We start from the raw sequence: 25,715 nt of genomic DNA on the forward strand, positions 1-25,715 counted from the left end.
GTAGATCTTGGCAATTGTTAAAGTTTGTGTTTAAAAAAAAATAAAATAAACATCACTTCTTCAGTTTGTGCTACTCACATCAGATATGTCTTTGTTCATTCTCTGAATACTCTTCCTTCTGGTCGCTCTCAGGTCTCTGGGGGGGATGGGTGACAATGTTACACAGCAGCAGCGGCGTCAGCTTCTATGACCACCAGACCCCTGAATGTGAGACATTACCTGCCGATATTTATCTACAAGATAAAGACAAGGGAGCAGGTAGAAGAACTCCCCGGAGATATCTCTGCTCCTGTCTGATCAGTCTCCTGTGTGACCGCCAGTGAGGTATATAGAGATAGCTCTGTAATTTATGATCAGCTTATGGGAATCCTTAAATAAATTATGAATTTCTTTTATAAGAATATTTTCAGTGATATATGACATTAGTTATGAGTGAGGCAAATCTGTGATTCTGCAAATTTGTTGCACTAAGCAAATTTGCAAGATTTGCTTTGCCAAATCGCTAAACACAGTGCCTATGATAATTGATGTCCCTGTTAGCAAAGAATAACTGTGAAATTTGGTGGTAATTTATTAATAATCAGTTAAGCCAATGGAATAAGGAGAAAGACCCAATTTGTTGGCTCCGCCCCTTCCCCTCTACATAGTGCCTGCTTGCTCCTTCAGACAGCAGTCAGCTGTTAGGTGTGAAGGAGGAAGCAGCAGGGATAGAGAGCAGCCAGAAGAGATAGGGAAGAGAGAGGAGGTGACTGTGCTGTCTAGCCAGCATCCAGCGTGTTGGGTGTATTATCAAGGCAGTGTGTGTTGTAAACCAGTTTACTCATTACCCAAGTTAACCCATTGCTTTACCAGTGTGTGGCTGCTGTCAAGCAAGTATTCAGTGAATCTAGATAGTCTGTGCTGTCAAGCCAGTGTGTATTTTAAACCAGTCTTTGGGTAAAGTTAACCTATTGCTATACCAATGTGTTGATGCTGTCAAGCCAGTGCATACTGTAAACCATTCTTTTGGTAAAATTTACTCATTGTCGTACTAATGTGCCGGTGCTTTCAAGCCAGTATCCAGTGAGTCCAGTGTGTCAGTGCTGTCAAGGCAGTGTGTATTGTGAACCAGTCTTAGGGTGAAGTTAACCCATTGCTATACCAGTATGTGGCTGCTCTGGAGCCAGTATCCAGTGAATCCATTTTTACAGTGCTTTGTATACATCACTTTATTATGTAAATCAATTGGTAGCCCGTCAAAACTTTATTGTTCCATTTTATACACTTTTCTATCATGTCGTTTTTTTTGTTTTTTTTTTTTCTTTTGTGTGTTTTTCTCTTGGAATTCGCCCTTTTTTTATTTCTTATTTATTTTTTTCTCTTATACTTTCTCACACGTTCTTTCTTCACTTGCACATTATTCGTAGGTCACTTTGCTTTTCCACTTCATTTGATTTCTTATCATCACTCACTTTCCCTCAATTTTTACTCTTTCTGCTGGTTTCTCTTTTTTCTGATCCGTTATTCTTTGATTGTCCGATGTGAAGATAGCCTTATCTGCTATGGGATCCCGTCTGGAGCGTATACACATCGTAAACGCTCCGGCTGGGATCGCATGCGGACCCGCAAAAAAATAGAGTGATGAGCAAATGTGCTCGTCCAAGCTTGGTACTCGATCGAGTATTAGGGTACTCGATGGTACTCGTTACTCGGATGAGCATCTCGCGATACTCGAGGAAATCTCATCATCCGTTTCCTGTAAGTTTGGGCGCTATTTCTCAGCCAATAAACATGCAGGAGACTCTTTGGTACAGCCTGCAATGACGTGGGACCCATATATGTCGATAGCAGCGATTGGTTGGCCAGATCAGATGACCCTGCCATAAAAAACTCTGTGCCGGCAGTGCTCGCTTCAGACGCATGCTGTGAGAGATCAGGGACAGAGCTGCTGCTGGTCAGGGAGAGTGTCAGTGTAGGATATAGCGTTCCAGTAGGCAGGGTATATACTAGCAATACAAACAAACAGACCTTTTCAGACCTTTTATTAATACTATTACTACAGACTGCTGGCTGGGAGTTGCAGTGCTGCTACCGCGATTTCACCAGCACACTGTGGTGACCGTCTGCTGACAGAAAGGGGGCATTAGGTGTTGCATCCACACCCCTAAGAAGTGCTCAGTGTACTCCTTTTTGATTTTGGGGCTGGTGGTCCTAGTGTACTGCACTGTATAGCTGGGATTTGTAGTGCATCCTGCATAGAACTTCACTGCTCATTGTATTGGGGTGACAAAAAGTGTGTACAGTTGGTGCCCATACCAGATTGCACCATACAGCCCCACCAAACCATTGGTTACTACAACTATTTTTCCAGATATCTGTATTTCATATGTAAGGCCTATCTCAGTTCCATACAGTGCAGTGTCCATAAAATGGTGAACCCCAGGGGTAAGGGTCGAGAGCGTGGGGTTCCAAGTGATGTGGTTGCTGGAGGCCGTGTTTCAGGGCAGGGTGACACAGCAGCACCTGTTGAGGAGGTAGCAGTGGCAAACCGCAGACGTACACTCCCTAGCTTCTTTGACCAACTTATGGGGTCTCAAGGTAGACCGTTATTGAAACCGCAGCAGTGTGAACAGGTGATCACATGGATAGAGGATAATGTGTCCAGTAACTTATACACCACCCAGTCTTCAATGCATTCCGCCCATGCTACCCAAGGGAGTGGAACCCTTTCTCCATTAGCCTCCTTCCCCACAGCCTGGCCCCTCCAGGGAAAGAAGGGATTCAGATCCACCACCATGCTCCCAGGAACTCTTTTCTGGACCCTTCCCTGAGTCAGAGCAACCAGAGTAGTCAATCTGTCCCGATGCCCAAACTATGCAGCTCATGCAGTCAGTGGGTGATGAGAGTGGGGACTTGCAAGCTGGGTTGAAAGAGGTGTCTGATGATGACGATGAGACCCGGTTGTCAGAAAGTGAGGTTGTGTAACTCAAAGTGAGGAAGAGAGTGAGGAATTGGAGGAAGAGCTGGTGGATGAGGACGAGGTGACTGACCCGAGCTAGGGGGATAAGCCTGGTGAAGACCGTGCTTCTGAGGGGGAGGCAAGTTCACCCGGTTGGAAGAGGAAAAGGGGTGGGCAGCGGGAGAGTCAGGGGCAGAGCGAGTAGATCAGCAACTGTTTCACGGAGTCAAACTCCCATGGCCAGGGCTAGATGTTCCGAAGTCTGGAGGTTTTTTAAAGAAACTGCGGATGACCGACGGACTGTAGTGTGCAACGTGTGCCACGCCAGGATCAGCAGGAAAGCCACCACTACCAGCCTAACCACTACCAGCATGCGCAGGCATATGAGTGCTAAACACCCCACTAAGTGGAACCAAGGCCGTTTAGTGACTGCAAGTCGCACCCCTGCTCCTTCCAGCCGTACACCAGCACGTGTCGGATAACATCATCCGTGCCATGACCAACGCAGTCAGCGACAAGGTCCACCTAACCATGGACACGTGGACAAGTGCTGCGGGCAGGGACACTATATCTCCCTTACGGCACATTGGGTCAACTTGGTGGAGGCTGGGACAGAGTCTGACCCTGGTTCCGCTCATGTGCTGCCCACCCCGAGGATTGTGGGGCCTACCTCGGTTGCAGTCTCTCATGAGTTGTACACCTCTTTCTCCTCCTCTTCTTCCTCCTCCTCTCTATTACCCTCCACGAGCACGTCACCTCCATCTTGTAGCATCAGCAGTGCGGTGGGTAAGCGCCAACAGGTGGTGTTGAAACTGCTGAGCTTAGGCGACAAGAGGCACACGGCCCAGGAGCTGTTGCAGGGCATCACGGCGCAGTCAGATTTTTGGCTTGCGCCACGGAGCCTCAAACCAGGCATAGTTGTGTGTGACAACAGGCGAAACCCGGTGGCGGCTCTGCAACTCGGCAGCCTCACACATGTACCATGCCTGGCCCACATGTTCAACCTAGTGGTGCAGCGGTTTCTTAAGACCTACCCCAATTTGGCTGACTTGCTCACCAAGGTGCGGCGCATCTGCAAGCATTTCCGCAAGTCAACCACGGATGCTGCCACCTTTAGGGCAGTGCAAAGGCACTTGCAACTGCCGGCTCACAGACTGCTGTGAGACATGCCCACGAGGTAGAATTCCACCTTCCAGATGGTAGCCAGGGTTTACCAGCAACGCAGAGCCATTGTGGAATGCCAGATGTCAACCTCGGTGTGAAGCGGTAGTCAGGTCAGTCAGCTACTTCAAATCTACAATGAGGAGTGGACGTGGATGTCTGCTATCTGTCAGGTACTGGGCCCCTTTGAGGTGTCAACACAGATGGTCAGCGGAGATGACGCAATCATCAGCCTCACCATCCCGCTGCTGTGTCTGCTTAAAACCTCCCTGCTCAGCCTTAACTTTGACAGTTTGCCTTTGTCTCAGGAGACGGGTGAAGAACAGCCGCCGCTAGATAGCCAGACCACCCTGACGTCAGTTTCTCAACACCGAGCAGAGGATGAGGAGGATGAAGAAGAGGACGAAGAGGAGCAGACTAATGCCACCACTGAAGAGGGTAGCCATGCTCAATCCTTACTTAATGAGCGTGTATGGCCTGAAGAGGGTGAATTGGTTGAGGAGGAAATTGAGGCTAGTTAGGAGAGGGAGTTCTTGTGTGTTGGCACCCTGGCGCACATGGCTGACTTTATGTTAGGCTGTCTTTCCTATGACCCTCGGGTTAAAAATTTTTTTGACAACACAGATTACTGGGTGTTCACCCTCCTGGACTCTCGGTACAAACAGAACTTTCCCACTCTCATTCCTGCCGAGGAACGCAGTATGAGAGTGAATCAATATCAACAGGCCCTGGTGCAGAAGCTGAAAATGTACTTCCCATCTGACACGACTAGCGCTAGAGGACGTAGTTCTGTGGGCCAAAGAGCGGGGGAGAGGAGCGGTGGAGCAGGCAGCTTGTCAAGGGGCAGGGGAACACTCTCCAAGGCCTTTGAAAGTTTCATGATGCAAACAACCTCCAACTCCAGACTACACGGATTATGGGGCGCAGGTCCAACTTGAGATCGAGGCACAGTGAGTAATAAAAATATATTTTATTGTGGAGACTCAACGCGTTTCGGAACCGCACCGGTTCCTTTCTCAAGAGTCATGATACTGATAAAACAGAACAGCACTATATATCACAAAACAAGATGACATCAAAAGGGGAGGAGGACTCAGAACCTCCCACTTCAATCAACACAGACACCTGTAACACCAATAAAGAAAGGCATATAGCTATATACTACATTGCATTGAAATACAATAATATTTAAGAGTATATAAAACGAATATGTATATAAATAAAAATAATATGTGTATAAAAAAAAAAAAAAAAAACTAAAAAAACTAAAAAAAAAAAAAAAAAAATTTTTTTTTTTTTCCTTTTTCCTCTACATACACATATATTTAAAAATAAGTATATAAAGTTAAAAAATATACCTTCGTATTTTCTAGTGTCTCATTTAAGCCATCTGGTGACAAAGAGCAAAGTTTAAAAATCCAGTACGATTCCCTATTAATGAGCTGCTTGTATCTATTGGGAACATTCTCTCCTATACGTTCCAAAATAGTGAGTCTCAAACTACTAGGGTCAGAATTATGCTTAAGAAAAAAGTGTCGAGAGATACTATGCAATAAAAATGAATTTTTAATATTAGCTCGATGCTTGTTCATGCGGCACCGCACCGTCTGAATGGTGCGTCCCACATACTGCAGGTGACATGGGCATTCTAGGAGATAAATAACGTACTGTGATGAACAAGAATACATTTCACGGACAAAAAATATCTCATTGGTGACTATAGAGGTAAATGTTGATGCTGGGGTATCTGTTATCCAATTGCGAGGTGCTTATGCTGCAATTGGATAACAGATACCCCAGCATCAACATTTACCTCTATAGTCACCAATGAGATATTTTTTGTCCGTGAAATGTATTCTTGTTCATCACAGTACGTTATTTATCTCCTAGAATGCCCATGTCACCTGCAGTATGTGGGACGCACCATTCAGACGGTGCGGTGCCGCATGAACAAGCATCGAGCTAATATTAAAAATTCATTTTTATTGCATAGTGTCTCTCGACACTTTTTTCTTAAGCATAATTCTGACCCTAGTAGTTTGAGACTCACTATTTTGGAACGTATAGGAGAGAATGTTCCCAATAGATACAAGCAGCTCATTAATAGGGAATCGTACTGGATTTTTAAACTTTGCTCTTTGTCACCAGATGGCTTAAATGAGACACTAGAAAATACGAAGGTATAATTTTTTAACTTTATATACTTATTTTTAAATATATGTGTATGTAGAGGAAAAAGGAAAAAAAAAAAAAAAAAAAAAAAAAAATTTTTTTTTTTTTTTTTTTTTTTAGTTTTTTTTTTTTTTTTTAATACACATATTATTTTTATTTATATACATATTCGTTTTATATACTCTTATATATTATTGTATTTCAATGCAATGTAGTATATAGCTATATGCCTTTCTTTATTGGTGTTACAGGTGTCTGTGTTGATTGAAGTGGGAGGTTCTGAGTCCTCCTCCCCTTTTGATGTCATCTTGTTTTGTGATATATAGTGCTGTTCTGTTTTATCAGTATCATGACTCTTGAGAAAGGAACCGGTGCGGTTCCGAAACGCGTTGAGTCTCCACAATAAAATATATTTTTATTACTCACTGTGCCTCGATCTCAAGTTGGACCTGCGCCCCATAATCCGTGTAGTCTGGAGTTGGAGGTTGTTTGCATCATTGTTTCCTGTTGGATATCGGGAGTGGCTGCGGTCCTTGATATATACGCTGCAGAGTGTTGTGCCTCCCTTTGCACAACCACATCAGGTGAGGGTTGCCGTGCACCCCTATCCCTTTTTCACCTTGCCCTTCTGATCCTCGCCATGGAGCGCTGTCGCCCTTTGTTTTTTGAAAGTTTCATGGCACCCCAGCAATGTCAACCGTCCCCAGTCTAGGCAGAGTAGGGGGGAAGCCTTCAGGAAGATGGTGAGGGAGTACCTTGCTGACCATACCACCGTCCTTCCCGATCACTCTGCTACCTACAACTACTGGGTTTCAAAGCTGGATACATGGCCCCAACTGGCTCTTTACACCTTGGAGGTTCTGGCCTTGTCCACTGATAGCGCTGAAAGGCTGACGTTTATAAAAATGAACAAAGCCTGGATTTCACCTGTATTCAACTGTCTACCCGGGGAAAGCAGCTGAACATGAAGATTCTTGGTATCTCCTCTCCTTCTCCTCCTCCTCCTTCTCCTCTTCCTACAATTCTCAGCCAACTGTCAAGTCTTCTTCTTCTTCCGCCATGCAGGGTCTGGCCTAATTATTGGGAGGCTCAATTGCTTCCTCACTCCTAATGGTTCTCTGTGTCCTCACTGCCATGCTTTGATGTCACACTACGTCTGCGGAGGAGCGGGACTGGGTGCCGGGGGGCCGCCGATCGCGCCCCCGCCAACCAGCCTGCTGTTTTTTTTTTGTGTAGCTGTGGCCGGGGCCTCACCATCTCCGGTCGAGAGGCATCACGTGTACCCTTGATGGTGAGTGCTGACTGACAACTGGCCTAGCCAGTTAGCTGTCAGCACCTGGGTTCATGTCCACTAAATATCCCAGTCCCTGGAATTTTTGGGTGGGCTCACTTGATTCCTCACTCACTTGTAATGGCTCTCTGTGTGCTGAATGCCATGCAGTGTCTGGCCTAATTTTTGGGAGGCTCACTAGCTTCCTCACTTACTTGTAATGGTTCTCTGGGTGTTCAAGGCCCTGCACTGTCTGACCTAGTTTTGGGGAGCCTCACTAGCTTCCTCACTCACTTGTAATGGCTCTCTGTGTGTTCAAGGCCCTGCAGTGTCTGGTCTAGTTTTGTGGAGCCTCACTAGGTGTGCCTGCCCTTGCCTCCTTTTTGCTGTTCCTTAACTGGCATCCATGTTGACTACTGCTGGGCCTTTACAGGCATCCATGTTGACTACTGCTGGGCCTTAACATGGCATCTATGTTGACTACTGCTAGGCCTTTACTGGCATCCATTTTGACTACTGCTGACTACTGTGGTGCCTGCCCTTGCCTCCATGTTCGCTACTGCTGGGCCTTAACTGGCATCCATGTTGACTACTGCTGACTACTGGTGTGCCTGCCCTTGCCTCCATGTTGGCTACTGCTGATCCTGCCTGGCTTCCATGTTAACTACTTTTGCTCCTGCCTGACCTCCATGTTGGTTACTGTTGCTCCTGCCTGACCTCCATGTTGGTTACTGTTGCTCCTGCCTGGCCTCCATGTTGGTTACTATTGCTCCTGCCTGGCCTCCATGTTGGTTACTGTTGCTCCTGCCTGGCCTCCATGTTGGCTACTGCTGATCCCGGCAGTTCTCTGTGTGCTCAATGCCATGCAGTGTTTGGCCTAATTTTGGGGAGGCGAACTTTCTTCCTCACTCACTTTTAATGGTTCTCTGTGAGCTCACTGCCATGCTAGGTCTGGTATAATTTTTGGAAAAAATTTTGGCGGCCAAAAGATCTTCCGGTGCATTCTGCAGTACCGGACGGGATGATCTGTGCAGAGACAGGCCGTTCCATGACCCGACCGGGGTCACGGAGCGGCCTGTCTCTCACATTATGTGCACATAGCCTTACAGTCCATGGTTGCAGGCCTCCAATTTTCTTTATGTCCATCCTCAACACTTTTATTTTGTTTGTTCTTCAATAATTAATAATTAGTTTCTTTTCATTTGTCACTTGGTGGTTCACTGTCTCATAATTCTTGATTTTCTTCACTTCAATTTCAGCATGCTACTCCGCCTTCTCAGCTTGTGGCAAGGGTCAGCGGCCAAGGCAGCCCCATGTAATGCAAACCTTGAGATAGTGGTGATGACAGAACCAGTTTAAGAAGGTTTCAGCTACCAGTGACACAAACTGGGAAAGTAAACACTAGCCAGCCTAAGATTGTGGACTAGCTCCTTCAAAGTTCTAGCTCCCAGTCAGGCAGGACCCAAGCAGTCAACAAAAGGGTCATCCTGGAGTAGTGCCACCACAATTCCAGGGCAACGCCAACATTTATCATCTGCCCCATCTCCTGTAGTGTCCCAGACACAATTCTGTGTGTCAGGCAATTCGGCAAGAGAGCAAGCCGACAAGCCTAGCACTCCCCCAGACTTTCAGACCCTCTATTCTGAGGATCTCTTAAAGGAATTGCCTGACAGGAAAGAATTGGAAGGAAGCCTTGAGACTCCCAGAGTGGACAGGCTCCAAAGGAGACAGGAGAGCCAGGCAGGGGTAGCTTCAGGCCAAAGTATTGTATCCTGCTATATGCTTACGGAGGATTAGAGCTTGGGAGAGGATACCTTTGTCCCAGACTATGATGAGGATGATGTTGCAGACAAAACATGGAATCTAGGTCCACAGCTCTCCCAGCATCATGTATGTCAGTATAATGGCAGTCACCCAGCTTTCCCAGCATCTTGTATAGTAGTCAGTATGATGTGATCACCCAGCTTTCCCACCATCTTATACTTAGTGACCGGTAGGCTCAGGCAGTTGCACAGTAAATTTATACTGTGCAGTTGGAGACCACATCAGCACAATTGTGCTAATTGGTTTCCTATAAAGGAGCACTCCAGCCCTTACCTATTATTACCCTCCCCACATCAGTGCAGGGATAGTAGATGGCAGCCCGCACCTGTACTTCTGACAGCGGCGATGTTCCAACTGTTCGGATAACGTTTCCAGCCCTTCTGGTGATTTGTGACAGGTAATTCCTACTGCTCTGTGTGAAGGGGCCAGAAGTCACTTTGTCAATGTAAGTCTATGGGACGGTTCCACATCTGTGATGAGCCATCCCATATACTTAGGGTATGTTCACACCAGGGCTGTGGAGTCAAAGTCAGCCCTGGTTCACACTGAGTAAATCAGAATTGTCACACTGAGACAGGTGGGATTCCGTCGCGGAATCTCGCCTGTCTCAGTGTGACACTGCGTCTCTATGGGAGAGCGTGTACTCCTCTGCTGCCGCTGCTCTCTGATCATAGGAGTAAAATGTCACTTCTTTGAACGGAGAGCAGCAGCAGCAGCAGCAGCAGCGGAGGGGCGTACCCTCTCCAATAGAGACGCAGTGTCACATTGAGACAGGCGAGATTCCGCGGTGGAAAGCTTTGCTGTGGAATTCTACCTGATTTACTCAGTGTGAATATACCCTTAGTCTATGTTCACACAACATATGTATTGTAAAAATTACGGCCGTTGTTGCAAATTGCAACAAAAGCCGTAATCTATACAGCACACATGTTGTATGTGAAAGCATTGAATCCCGACTGGAGTGTATACACATAGGGAGAGATTTATCAGACATGATGTAAAGTGAAACTGGCCCAGTTACCCCTAGCAACCAATCAGATTCCACCTTTCATTTTCCAAAGAGTCTGTGAGGAATGAAAGGTGGAATCTGATTGGTTGCTAGGGGCAACTAAGACATTTTCACTTTACACCATGTTTGATAAATCTTCCCCATAGTACATATATACATACACATAGTATATGCTCCGGACGTGATCCCTTGCGGCGCCACAAGAAACTATCATTCATTGAATAGCGGCCGCAGATAACCCTGTCAATTCACATTATGGAGTGTGTGGCTCCGGCCACACACTCCATTGTGAGCAGCGGGGAACCCTAACAAGGGCGCGCGCGCATCCGAATTCAATGGCGCTGAAGATCATCCTGCAGTACCGGACGGAATGATCCTATCTGACATCAGCTGGGTCACGGAACGGCCGGTCTCATACAGCGTCTGAACATAGCCTCATACAGGAAAGTGACACAGGGAGCAGTAGGAATTCCCTGTTTACAAATGACTGGAAGGGCAGAAGATGTTATCCGAACTGTCCAAACATCGCTGCTGGAGGACTTACAGGTTTGAGTTGCCATCTACCTTGCCTGCACTGATGTGGGGAGGGTAATAATAAATAAGGGACAGAGTGGTCCTTGAAGGATGGGCCGCTAGACAGCTTCTCATGGGCTTGCTTGCCCCCCAGGCTAAAATTTGCCAGCCAGCCCCTGCTCCAGACAATAATGACCAACTTCCTGAAGCCACCTCAGGGCGAAACCTGACAGCCCCACACTGAATTGTTCATTAGGCAGCAGCTGAAATTTCAAGTGAAATCCTACTTGGCATCTCCCTTTCCCCTGAATATTTCACACATGGTGTAAGTTTGGGCAGAAAAGCTGGACATCTGGCCGCACCTGGCTGAGTTCGCTCTCATCCTGCTGTCATGCCAAACAAGCAGCATTGCATCAGAGAGGGTGTTAAGTGCGGCAGGGGCCTTTATGACCAACTGTAGGACAAAGCTGTCTTGTTGTAGTGTAGAGAAGCTTTCATTCCTTTAAAATGAATCAAGCCAGGATAAGACCAGATTTAACCACCCCATGCCTGATGATTAAGGCTATGTTCACACTACATAAAGAGACCGGCCGTTACGTGACCCGGTCGGGTCACGGAATGGCCAGTCTCTGCCCAGATCATCCAGGCCGGTACTAAAGTGCGCCTGCATCAGAACTCCCCATAGGACACAATGGAGTAAGCGGCTGGAGCCGCTCGCTTCATTCTGGGAACTGACTGGATTCACTGAATTGCAGCCACAGAAAAAAGACATATAAGTTATTTGCGGGTCCACATGGAATAACGGTCGGAGCGTATACGATGCGTATACTCTCCGGCCGGGATCCCATAGAAAAATAGGCATTGTTCCACTCTGCAAAAGGTATGGACGTTGTTGCCGATGGCAACAACGGCCATACTTTTACGTAGTGTGAACATAGCCTAAAACTGTAATAATAAGTCAGGGGCTCACGGACACAAGGACAAGGTGAAACCCTGACGCTGCTCCAGCTAATCTGTTCCTTCCTTTTGGCGAACCTGACTCCTTAACAGGCCAGCCCCTGAGAATGATATGGCTCTGGCCTGGTGTGTCACCTGGTTAGTAAGAACGATGTCAGGAGGAGCGCATCCTCATGGCAGGTGGCATGCTCAACCTCTGCTGGGCACTACTGTCAGGACCTGTGTGGAACCCAACCCCTGAAGAGCGACCTGCAAACCCTCACGAGGACCCCCAAACCTGGGGCATGAAGATGTTTAGCTGATACACACGTTTGCTCCTCCGGACCATACCCCTTCCAGTGTATGAGATACTCAAGAGAATTCCAGAATCAAGAATACATTCAACCTAGAATTCCAGCTCCTCGTGAACTACTACAGGAAGGGGCAGAAAATGAGCAACCATATCGGGGATATACTTTTTAAGAAGCGATTTGTGAAAAACAGGATGGACACAGAGAGAACGGGAAAGTTGCAATCTAAAAGAGACAGAGTTAATAACTAGTGATGAGTGAGTACTAAAAATCTCGGGTGCTCATTAATCGAGACAAATATCTCCCAATACTCGAGTGCTCGTTTTGAGTAACGAATCCCATTGAAGTCAATGGGAAACTCGAGCATTTTTGCAGGGGACTCACATTCGGTAGAGAAAAGGTCATGTGAAAACCTGTCAACCTCAGAAATTGATGGAAACACAACGGAAATGGACAGGAAACAGCAGGAGCAGCCTTTGAGGCTGCCTAATCGCACTATTATGCCTAATTGTTGAAAACAGCCTGGTTAAAACAGAGGTAGGCATATGAACCACTAAAAACTCAGCCTGACACAGCATGGCAGTGAGAACACAGGGAACTATTAAAACAGAGGTAGCATATGATGAACCACCCAAACAATTTGCCTTACACAGCATAGCGGTGAAGACACAGAGAACCATTGAAACAGAGGTAGCATATGAACCACCCAAAAACTTAGCCTAAGACAGCATGGCAGTGATAACACACTGAACCATTAAAACATAGGTAGCATATGAACCACCCAAAAACTTAGCCTGACACAGCATGGTGATGAGAACATAGGGAAACATTAAACCAGAGGAAGCATATAAACCACGCCAAAAAACTTAGACTGACACAGCATGGCAGTAAGGACACAGAGAACCAATAAAAGTGAGTGACAAAGCAGGTGAGCCTCCCAAAAATTATGCCAGGTTATGACAGAGTGACCCAGGTACAAGCAGTATCAGGTGAGCCTCAAAAACATTATGCCACACACAGCATGGCGGTGATGACAGAGGGACCAAGGTATAAGCAGCATGAGGTGTGCCTCCCAAAATTTATGCCACACACAGCATGGCGGTGATGAAAGAGTGACCAAGGTAGAAGCAGTAGCAGGTGAGCCTCCCAAAAATTATGCCACACAAAGCATGGCGGTGATAACAGAGTGACCAAGATAGAAGCAGTATCAGATGAGCCTCCCAAAAATTATGCCACATACACCATGGCAATGATGACAGAGTGACCCAGGTAGAAGCTGTAGCAGGTGAGCCTCCCAAAAATTATGCCACACACAGCGTGGCGGAAGAAGAATTGGCTGTTGGCTGAGAATTGAAGGAGGAGGAGGAGGAGGAGGAAGAGGAGGAGGAGAGGAGATACCAATAATCTTCATGTTGAGCTGCTTTCCCCGGCTGGACAGTTGAATTCAGGTGAAATCCAGGCTTTGTTCATTTGTCAGTTGACAGGTGGATGTGCTTATCAGTGATGATGGCACTAGCTGCACTGAAGACCCTCTCTGACAACATGCTAGCGGCAGAGCAGTCCGGCACCTCAAAGGCATAAAGCGCCAGTTCGGGCCACGTATCCAGTTTTGCAACCCAGTAGTTGTATGTAGCAGAGTGATCTGGCAGGACGTTGGTATAGTCAGCAAGGTACTTCCTCACCATCTTTCTGAAGGCCTCCTCCCTACTCTGTCTAGACTGGGGACAGTTGACATAGTCTTGCTGGGGTGCCATAAAAGTGGTGTCAGATGGGAAGTACATTTTCAGCTTTTGCACCAGGGCCTGTTGATATTGATTTACTCTCATACTGCGTTCCTCGGCAGGAATAAGAGTGGAAAAGTTCTGTTTGTACCGAGGGTCCAGGAGGGTGAAAACCCAGTAATCGGTGTTGTCCAAAAAAAAATATTAACCCGAGAGTCATGGAAATGAAAGCCTAACATAAAGTCATCCATCTGCGCCAACATGCAAGAACTCCCTTTCCTCAATAGACTCAATTTTCTCCTCCTCCTCCGCCAATTCCTCCTCTTCAGGCCATACACGCTCAACAGCTAAGGATTGAGCATGGGTACCCTCTTCAGTTGCGGCAGCAGTCTGCTCCTCTTTCTCCTCTTCTTCATCCTCCTCATCCTCTACTTCGTGGTGAGAAAATGACGTTAGGGTGGTCTGGCTATCTAGCGGCGGCTGTTCTTCCCCCGCCTCCTGAGACGAAGGCAAAGTCTCAGACTTCTGGCTGAGCAGGGAGGTTTGAAGCAGACACAGCAGCAGGATGGTGAGGCTGATGATGGCGGCATTGCCGCTGACCATCTGTGTTGACTCCTGACAGATAGCAGACATCCACATCCACTCCTCATTACAGATTTGAGGTAGCTGACTGACCTGACTACTGCTTCTTACCGAGGTTGACATCTGGCATTCCACAATGGATCTGTGTTGCTGGTAAACCCTGGCTACCATCTGGAAGGTGGAAATCCACCACGTGGGCACGTCGCACAGCAGTCCGTGAGCCAGAAGTTGCAAGTGCCTTTGCACTGCCCTAAGGGTGGCAGCATCTGTGGTTGACTTGTGGAAAAGGGCACAGATGCGCCGCACCTTGGTGAGCAAGTCAGACAAATTGGGGTAGGTCTTAAGGAACCGCTGCACCACTAGGTTGAACTCGTGGGCCAGGCATGGTACATAGTTACTTAGTTACATAGTTACATAGTTAATACAGTTGAAAAAAGACACATGTCCATCAAGTTCAACCAAGAGTACATGTGTAAGGCTGCCGAGTTGCAGAGCCGCCACCAGGTTCTGCCCGTTGTCACACACAACCATGCCTGGTTTGAGGCTCCGTGGCGCGAGCCAAAAGATCTGTCTGCGCCGTGATGCCCTGCAACAGCTCCTGGGCTGTGTGCCTCTTGTCACCTAAGCTCAGCAGTTTCAACACTGCCTGTTGGCGCTTACACACTGCAGTGCTAATGCAGCTAGTGCTACAAAATGGAGGCGACATGTTCGTGGAGGGTAATAGAGAGGAGGAGGAAAATAAGGAGGAGAAAGAGGTATACAAATCATAAGAGACTCCAAATGAGGAAAGCCCCGCAATCCTCGGTGTGGGCAGCACATGTGCAGAACCAGGGTCAGACTCTGTCCCAGCCTCCACCGAGTTGATCCAATGTGCCGTCAGGGAGATATAGTTTCCCTGCTCACCAGCACTTGTCCACGTGTCCGTGGTTAGGTTGACCTTGTCACTGACCTCGTTGGTCAGGGCACGGATGATGTTATCTGATACATGATGGTGTGGGGCTGGGACAGCACTCTATGAAAAGTAGTGGCGGCTGGGGGCAGAGTACCGAGGGACAGCCACCGTCATAAGGTTACTAAAAGCCTCTGTCTCTACCAGCCGATAGGGCAGCATCTCCAAGCTCAGCAGTTTGCCCACAGTATGTGCACATTTAGGGCTTGTGCATGCGGGTTTGTGGCAGTGTATTTGCGATTCCGTCTGCTGCAAGGGCAGTTGAACGCTGCGCTTGGACACCTTGCTGGAGGGTGTGGAGCATAGTGGAAGTGAAGTGGTGGGTGTAGGGTGGGAGGCGCTCGTGCCTGGGGCCTGGGCAGGGGGACTGACAGAGCCAGCACCTGACACAGGGGAAGGAGCAGGGGTGCGACTTACACTCACTGAACAGCCTTGGTTCAGCTGAGTGGGGTGTTTAGCACTCATATGCCTGCGCATACTGGTAGTGGTTAGGCTGGTAGTGGTGGCTTACCTGCTGATCCTGGCGTGGCACACTGTTCCACACTACAGTCCGTCGCTCATCCGCACTTTCTTTAAAAAACCTCCAGACTTGGGAACATCTAGGCCTGGCCACAGGAGTTTGACTCCGTGAAACAGTTGCTGATTTACTTGCTCTACCCTTGCTTCTCCCTCTGCCCACCCCTCTTCCTCTTTCAACCGATCCTGCGGGTGAACTTTCCTCCCCCTCAGAAACACTGTCTTCACTAGGTTTATCCACCCGGTTCATGTCAGTCACCTCGTCCTCATCCAACAGCTCTTCCTACAATTCCTCACTCGGCTCCCCACTTTGAGTTACATCCAACCTCAACCTCTGACAACTGGGTCTCATCGTCATCATCAGACATCTCTTCCAACCCCGCTTGCAAGTCCCCACTCTCATCACCCACTGACTGAGTGAGCTGCATAGTTTGGGCATCAGGACAGATCGACTGCTCCGGTTGCTCAGACTCAGGGAAGGGTCAACAAAAGAGTTCCTCGGAGCATGGTGGTGGATCTGAATCCCTTCTTTCCCTGGAGAGGCCAGGCTGTGGGGAAGGAGGTTGAGCTGCTGGAGCAAGGGCTCCACTCCCTTACTGGACACATTATCCGCTATCCACAAGATCACCTGTTAAAACTGCTGGGGTTTAAATATCGGTCTACCATGAGACCCCGTAAGTTGATTGAAGAAGCTAGGGAGTGAACGTCTGCCGTGTGCCACTGCTCCCTCAACAGGTGCTGCCCAGACTGTGCACAGTCGATCAGCTACTTCCTTCGCTGAGTAAAATTTAACATCATGACTAGTGATGACGGAGTTCTTCGTCTGAAAACCGTAATTACAGAAGAAGGGGGGCAGTTGTTTTGAGAAGCTTTCATGATTATTGAGGTCAAATTTGGCCATGGGTACTTATTCTGTCCAACTGTCCTGGCAATCCGGAATATAAGACCTAAGATAATGTTCAAGGGATTGCCCATTGGTTTCAGGATGGAAGGCAGAAGATAGTGAAATACCCAACGTGCGGCGAAAGGCCCTCCAGAACCTTGACACGAACTGTGCCCTTCTGTCCGATACAATATTTGAAGAAATGCCATGTAAGTATATAACAGAAAAATAACCCTGCAAGAACTTTAGTATTGGGAAGCTTTTTCAGTGCAATAAGATGGCACATTTTAAAAAATGACAGATTTCCCCTTTGAGGGAGAAAGGCCCGTAATGAAGTCCATAGAAATATGAGACCAGGGCTTACTGGGTAAAGGAAGAAGATGTAACAGTCTTCAAGTAGTGATTGAAGGACTTTGACATCTGGGGGAGTGGTGTAGCTACCATCGAGGCAGGCCAGGCAGCTGCTAGGGGACCTGTTTAGGAGGGGGGCCCAGGGATGCACAGGGAAGATAAGAACCATCCTGTGTCCTTCTGCTTAAACCCTTCTGTACTGCTGTGTGTAGTGACCCAAAGTTCACTTACATGCTGCAATACAAATAGGGGTTAAAAAGGAGATAAGAAGATCTCTGCTTCATTGCTCTGATAATCCCTGACCTCTGTTTTCCGAAGCTGTGCAGAGGTTGGGGGTTATCAGGTCACAAGCAGTGAAGCAGAGATATCCTGGTCTTCTGCTCTTTAACCCTTATTTGTGACGCAGCATGTAAGTAAACTTTGGGTCACTTATAATACATAAGGGGTTAAGCAGAAGGAAGTCTGCCTCTGCACCTATGTATTTACTCATAAGGGCTCTTAATGGGCCCTTATAGATAAATACAGTCAACTGACAGAACAAGCAGATATTGGCTCTTGCTCTGTCACTCTTGTGGGCTGCAGACAGAATTCTGCCTTTAGACACAATTTTTTTTTTTTTTTGGCCACATCACCAAGCTATCTATCTATCTATCTATCTATCTATCTATCTATCTATCTATCTATCTATCTATCTATCTATCGTCTCCATGAGGCACCAAAACAGGACAACAAAGAGTTAATTTACAGCTACATCACTGGGCTATCTTCTCTGAAGTCAGCACTGACCTCTCTGACCTCTGAATACCGGCTTTCATACAGCTCCCACTGTGTAATCCTTTGTTCTCTGCTCTGCTACCGACTAATCTTCCTTCTCCCTCCTCCCCCTCCCCTCTCCATGGATTAGTCAGGGCTCGGACTGATGTAAACTAGTAGAGATTTCCTGCTAATGAGCAGTGGCCATGTAGGGGCTCGTAACTGTCCTCCCCTATCCTCCTCTATCGGTCCTTCCTTACCTGCGATAGAGCCTCAGTACCTGAAAGTGACTAAGCTAACATTATACTGATTTAATTCCTTGTTTCCTTATTCTGGTTTTTGGCTTCTGACTTTCGCTTTGACTTTGTACCGCACAGACTGTCTGTTATCGATCTTGCTACCTCACCCTGATTTTGTTTGTTTGCCTTGACCTCGTTTTGTGTTACACCTGTTCAGGCTAGGGACTTTCGCCCAGTTATCCGCTGCCACTTAGGGCAGTTGTGTCAGAGCTAGGGCCTCACCTGTCTGATGTCCTTCAGTTCCGTACCTAACATATATATCATCACTGGAGCAAAAACTTTTAAAGTTTTCCATAAATGTCAACCTCAAGCCAAATATCCCTAACTTTTGGGAGTGGTGTATAAAACCAGAATTTATATTATTATGAAAGAAAAAAACATCATTGTGGACATAATTTTATTGTCATAATTTCAGCAATTATTGTTATTAGTTTGCAGTTAACATATATGGAAGATCATGATATAAACTTCTCCAGTGCAGCCTTCATCTGTTCATTCCTGAGGCTATAAATAATGGGGTTCACTAGCGGAGTCATCACCGTGTATAACAGAGAAATTATCTTACTTACATTTACTGACTGATCTCTGGTTGGGAGAACATAGGAACTGAACAATGTCTCATAGAACAGAGAGACCACAGTCAGGTGGGAGCTACAAGTGGAGAAAGCTTTCTGTCTACCAGTGATAGATGGGATCTTTAGGATAGAAGAAATAATGAAAATCTAGGGCATCATAATGAACGCAAATGGTACAAAGAGTACAGGAATACTGAGCAGAATGATTTCTGTTTGAACAACCGTAGTATCTGAGCAGGAAAGATCTAAAAGAGGAAAAAGGTCACAGAAAAAACGGTCAATAATGTGAGGTCCACAGAACTGCAGAAAGCTGATGGTTATGACCTCCACCCACATCACAACCAAGCTCAGAGCCCACGACAGGGAAACCAGCTTCTTACAAAACACGTGATTCATCAGGGTGGAGTAACGTAATGGAGAACAAATGGCCAAATATCTGTCATAGGACATTACAGTTAGGTGAAGGCATTTCGAGCACTCCGAGACACCAAAAAAGTAAAACTGAATGAAACAATTTACAAAATCCATGACTTCTTGTTTATTCAGGATGATATGCAGCATGTTGGGGACAATGGTTGTGGTCAGCATGCTATCTGATATGGAGAGTTGCGTCAGGAAGAAATACATCGGAACGTGAAAGCTCTTGGTGCAAGAAACCAGGGTGATGATCAGTAGGTTCCCATAGATTGTAAAACAGTAGGTCAAAAGTAGAAGGAATAAAATTATTTGATAACCTTGAAGATTTTGGAATCCCAAAAGGAGAACCTCAGTAACCCGTGTCTGATTCCTCCCCTGATCACTATACAACGGCTGAGAAATAGAGAAAATAGGATTTAACTTCTATGATCAACCAATACATTCACCAAGTAAAATATCCCATTTCATTGTCAGGACCAGGAGGTACAGACACGACAAGGCAGTGGGCCCTAGGTCTTAACCCACCCACTGTCCCTGCCTACTTGCCTCAGAAGGCCTTAGGCGGCCATGGACAACAACCTAGATGTTCCCTACGCTGAATACGTGCACAGGGAACAAGACGGGCAAACAAACATGAAAGAATAGTCAAACAGGCTGGGTCGAATCCACACAGACAGCGCAGTACAAAATCAGCAAGCAAAAGGATAGTCAAAAGGTCAGGCAGGAGGTCAGATAACAAGTCGAGTCAAACAGAGGGATTAGGAACGGGGATCGCAGGAATAGACAGGGAAGCTGGGACCAGGAAGTTTACCTAATAGCCAGCGATCACATGCTGGCTTGACCTTTACTTTATACTGGATCAGGAGCCCGGACCAAAAGCTGATTGGTATGGCCTCCTGAATCCAGCCACACTGCAGCTGAGGCACTGCAGGCCAAATGGCAGGGCTACCTGTCACTCAGCCTGAGTGCAATGCAGCTCAGCTGCACGGCCGGCCGGCTGCAAGTGACGCAAGACTCGCGGCTCCCTTGGTTGCTATGGACGCCATCGGGTCTCTGTGACTTCACCCAGCTCCGTCGGCACTGTGTCTTAGCGCCGTCAGCCGGAGAAGAAGCTGAGGACGACGCTGGAGCCCCGGCAGGTAAGTTGCTGACATTCATTTTTTTTTAAACGTACAGAACACATAATAATAGGTAATTTGATGCACAATACTCTCGATTACAATATCTGCAAGAGGCTGAACCTCCAGCAACCTCAGATAGTTATTTAAAAATATGTGAACTCCAGTAACATCAGCCAACAACGAGTCTAATGGATTGGCTGCCGATAGGTTTAGTATGGTCAAATCAGTTCTGTTTTCAAAGAGATTCTTTTTTATGTTGAGCATTGCCCCGGAAGACCCTTACTATTGCAGTTGTAGATTTTACTGTAATAATAATTCAGTAAGACTCCTGCATGTGAAAACCTCAGAAACAGAATCATTTTATAAAATCAGTGAAAGTGCTAACCTTACCCCAGGACCGAACAGGACACTTTGTGGTTGTTCTTTGCCCAAGTTTTTCATGTTCGTATAACATGTTTGATTTTCCAAAGTTTTTATTTTTCCTTGTTAAGAAAATTCTGTACGTAAGAAACATATAACTAAAGTGTTGTAGTCCTCTAGAATATGAGGTTCAAGCCCTTTATACTGCCAGCATTCAGATCTGGGGCGTCCACAGAGAGTACTCTGCAGCACAGCAGTCTATGGAGAGTAAGCCTAGGATTTTTTTCATCTAGTTATCTTTTTGCTTTATTATGGTTTTTAAAACTTTATTGAATAACCTGGGATACGTAGAGTATGTAGAGATGTATATACAGTAGAGACAAGCAAAACAAACTTCCCAAACTCTGGATTTATTCTGAACTTTGCAAATGTTCAGTTAGGTAGTGAAGTTAACTTTAAAAAAAAATTGAAACAAGTTTGGAAAAATGGTGGCTACGCATACAAAAAAATGGTTTTACAACTCAAAAAAAAAAAAAAAGAGATTTTGTATGCACGGCTGATATTCTGGGTCAGGTGCACAGTCCCCATATAGAAAAAACAGCATGTAATGAAACAAAAAAAGAAGACTGGCACACCAACAATGTATATTGGCTGAGCAAACTGTAAGCCATCTAACAGTTCTACAGAGTCACACACAATATACAATATCTATTTTTTTTTAAAAGAACAGCCGTTCTTTTCATACTGGAATGATATGCACTGAAGTCAATGGAACAATGGCCGTTGTTTTCACACAATGTATTGAACAATGGCACTCAAAACAATGGCCATTGTTCTATTGACTTCAATGCATATCACTTCAGTATGAAAAGAAAGTTGGTTGTTTTAACAGCCGTTCTTTTCAACAATAGTATGTTGTGTGCCTCAAAGTGTTTAGAGATTAGTGAATAGTTTATCTAAACTTCTCTAAAAGAGAAGTGCTTCATTTGATCTGCGCTCTGCTCATCAAGCCGATGGGCTGTCAGCACTGCGCCACTCCTTCCTCCCAGGATGGCAGGAAAAAGCTGGATCCAATTTTGGGAGACTTCTTCCAGTTTCCCAGAATTGGATGCAGCTCTTCCCCAGCACCCAGGGTGGAGCAGCGGGGAGCGGAGCAGCACTGAAAGCCGGCGGCTTGATGAGCGGAGCGCTGATCAAATGAAGCAATTTTCTTTGTTCATCTCTAGTTTTTAATCTTTAAAATAGTCTTTAAAATAGTAAAAACTTTATAAATTTGATTGTGTTGTCAATTTACAGTTGATAGAATGACTTTTATATTTCATTCATCCAAAAAGTGAACATAAAATATCAAAGCTAAAACAAGTAGCAAAATAAAAAGTTATGGTTCTTCAAAAGACAAGATTAAACACAAAAAATAAATAAATCTAAAAAAATTCTAGCTTCTTAACCCCTTCAAGACCGAGCCCATTGATGCCCGGATGTCTGGGTCAAATTACTGAAATGCTCCTCCCCGCCTTCTAAGAGCCATAGCGCTTTTATTTTTCCATCTACAGGGCTGGTTTAGGTGTCATTTTTTGCATCATGATCTCTAGTTTTTATTAATATCATATTAGTGTAAAAGGAAAATTTTAATCACATTTAATATATATATATATATATATATATATATATATATATATATTTTTTTTTTTTTATGATCGTAAAAAATCAGCAAACCTGTAACCACCCCATCCCCCCCCCCCCCCCCCCGTTTATGTTGTTCACCGTGTGGGAACAATATTGTTATATTTTAATAGATCAGACATTTCTGCACGCTACAATATACAATGGGGGAGATTAACCAACATGGTGTAAAGTGAAACTGGCTCAGTTGTCCCTAGCAACTAGAGATAAGCAAACCTTAAGCATGTTCGAGTCCATCCGAACCCGATCGTTCGGCAGTTGATTAGCTGGGGCTGCTGAACTTGGATAACGCTCTAAGGTTGTCTGGAAAACATGGATACAGCCAATGACTATATCCATGTTTTCCACATAGCCTTAGGGCTTTATCCAACTTCAGCAGCCACCGCTAATCAAATGCCGAACGATCGGGTTCGGATGGACTCGAGCATGCTCGAGGTTTGCTCATCTTTACTAACAACCAATCAGATTCCACCTTTCATTTTCCAAAGAGTCTGTGAGGAATGAAAGGTGGAATCTGATTGGTTGCTGGGGGAACTGAGCCAGTTTCAATTTACACCATGTTTGATAAATCTCCCCCAATATGTTTATTTATTTATGTTTTAATATTTTTATTTTTATAATGGGCAAGGGAGTATTTTAAACTTTTATTGGGAGGGGGTTTACAAGGTTTTTTTTAATACCTTTGAAAACTTTTTAAACACTTTTTTCACTTTAAAACATGCAATCTTTAGATTGCACAGCAAGAGTCTGCAGCACACCGGAGTAAAGGTGAATAGTGTTTATTCCATCAACAAGGTATATACAACGTTTCCATTCAATCCAGAATCATTATCAAGCATCATTATCATGCTTGATAATGATTCTGGATTGAATTGAAACTTGGGATGGTCCGAACTCGCCGAGGTTTGGGTTCGGCTGAACCCGAAAGCTTGGCATCGGATTCCCGCTGTCTGCCCGCTCCGTGCAGTGGGCGGATACAACGGGAGGACCGCCTGGAAAACTGGGATACAGCCTATGGCTATGGCTGTATCCCAGTTTTCCAGGCGGTTCTCCCGCTGGATCCGCCCGCTGCACGGAGCGGGCAGACAGCGGTAATCATTGCGGATGGTTCGGGTTCGTACGAACCCCGTATGAACTCGGTTCGGACCATCCCTAATTGAAACGTTGTATGTACTTTGTTGATGGAATAAACACTATTCACCTTCACCCCGGTGTGCTGCAGACTCTAGCCGTTTTCTACATTGGGGATCCTGTGCCAAAGGACTTTCACTGCACAGCACCCATCGCTTTGGATTTGGATGTGCGGCTGCTACCTTGCTCTCTCTTTCTGGCATTTTTACTTAGTATTAGTCTTCAGCGGAGTTGCCAAACAGTTTAAGTTCAGCAAACCGAACACTCCAGCACCTCTGCTCAACAGTTTTTGGCTGTATCCATGTTGTAAAGCACTCAAGTTCTCAAGACGCCGAGAGTCAAGAGTAGAGATGATCGAACAGTGCTGATGTTTAGGTTCGTACGAACTCGAACCATCGCTATTTGACTGGCGCAATCTTCCTGTTCCGTGGGGAAGGTGAAGACATTCTGAGTCCTGTCTGGAAAACAGGAATACAACCTATGGCCCAGGCTGTATTACTGTTTTCCAGGCAGGACTCGGGCTGTCTCCCCCTTCCCCACGGAACTGGAAGACAGCGGGAGTCAAATACCGATGGCTCAAGTTTGTACGAACCTAAACATCAGCGCTGTTCGATCATCTCTAGTCAAGAGTCAGAGAACGCTGCTGGATCCAAAAAGTTCAACAACTCCGCTCAGCACTACTCTGTATTGTTCACCAATATAAGGAGTGGGTCCAAAATACAGAAAAGAAGGTGAAAATCTTTCAATAGTTTTTGTCATGGTCCTTCTCTCCAGGCTCTGGCTTAAACTTCTGTCTGAAATGAGCTTCATAATAAGGACCGAATACCGACTAAAATACATCGTGTGAACCCAGCCTGTCGCCAGAGTTTCTGTTCCCTTATGTGTCTTTTGTTTAAGGTCAATCATTTATATGTAGATTTTATTCACTTAATTTCTACAAATGTCAATTTTTTTTAATTCTTTCTCGTAGAGATGTTTTTATGTCCTTATTCCTCAGACTGTATATAATGGGGTTGATCAATGGGGTGAGCACAGTGTATAGCAGGGAGAGGATATTCTTCATATTCAAAATTTGTCCTTCTGTCGGGAAAACATAAACACCAAATATAGTAAAGTAGAATATGGAGACCACGGTGAGGTGGGAGCTACAGGTGGAGAAGGCTTTCTGTCTACTGACACGAGACTGAAGCCGGAAGATGGTGGCAATAATATTAATATAGGATATTATTATTATTGTAATGGGGATGAACAACACAGGGAAGCTCAGTATATAGACCTCTAACCTAACAATGTTTGTATCAGAACAGGCAATTTCTATTAAAGGAAGAAGATCACAGAAAATGTGATCAATAACATTTGGTGCACAATGTGTCATCTTTGATATTGTTAGGGCATAAATCAATGTAAGAGAAAAGCTGACTAACCAAGAAGGGATGACCAACTTCACACACTGTCCATTGGTCATGATGGAGGAGTATCGGAGGGGATTACAGATGGCCACATACCGGTCATAAGACATCACAGCCAGAAGGAAGCATTCAAAAGTTTCTACAACACAAAATAAACAAAACTTAGTTAAGCAGCCAATAAAGGTGATGGCTCCCCCCTTACTCAGCAGGATATGGAGCATGTTGGGGACAATATCTGTGGATAATAAGATGTCACTGACGGAGAGCTGTAAAATGAATAAGTACATTGGGGTGTGAAGGGTCTTGCTGGTGGACACCAGGGTGATGATGAGGAGGTTCCCGCATATTGTTGCAGAGTAAACCACCAGGAGAAGACAGAAGAGAAAATTTCTTAACCCTTTGCTGCTTTGAAATCCTAAGAGGAAAAACTTTGTGACAGTCACATTGTTCTGCTGCATAAAAAACAAACAAACAAACAAAAAAAAACATTAAAACAAACAGTCATTACACCTAGAAGAACTACTTTTACAACTAAAAAAGTGAAAAAATGGAGATCAGCTCACCTTGGTGTAGTGTTATTTGGACTTCAATGCATTCGAGAGGGTGCACGGTTCCGAGCGGTGGCCAGCCGTCAATGGACAAATGGAATGAAAAAAAGTGTAGATCCGGCACTCCAAAAATGAATTAAAAAGTATAAATTTTATTAATCCATGTTAAAAAGCAGCAGAGCAACCTGTGCTGTGTGGCCCAGTGGATTGACGCGTTTCGCGCATGCGCGCTTAGTCATAATCTAGTGAATAGTGTGCAAGTGTGGATTTAAAATCAAGCAGA

General features: G+C 45.6%; 1 protein-coding gene and 1 pseudogene across 1 annotated transcript; both read right to left on the reverse strand.

Moving 5' to 3' along the window:
* Positions 1-12,638: 12,638 nt before the first annotated feature.
* Positions 12,639-20,742, reverse strand: LOC138785925 (olfactory receptor 11L1-like; annotated as a pseudogene).
* A 3,676-nt stretch (positions 20,743-24,418) lies between these two features.
* On the reverse strand, positions 24,419-25,342 carry LOC138785932 (olfactory receptor 11L1-like). The gene has a single exon (XM_069962419.1). It carries the CDS (start codon positions 25,340-25,342, stop codon positions 24,419-24,421), a length of 924 nt encoding a protein of 307 aa, XP_069818520.1.
* Between the last annotated feature and the right edge of the window lie 373 nt (positions 25,343-25,715).

Source organism: Dendropsophus ebraccatus, chromosome 1, assembly GCF_027789765.1.
Source record: "Dendropsophus ebraccatus isolate aDenEbr1 chromosome 1, aDenEbr1.pat, whole genome shotgun sequence".
Lineage (NCBI taxonomy): Eukaryota > Metazoa > Chordata > Amphibia > Anura > Hylidae > Dendropsophus > Dendropsophus ebraccatus.

What these genes read in the sequence shown, in the direction of transcription:
- LOC138785932 (XM_069962419.1), bottom strand. Translation starts at nt 25,342, where the DNA reads ATGCAGCAGAACAATGTGACTGTCACAAAGTTTTTCCTCTTAGGATTT.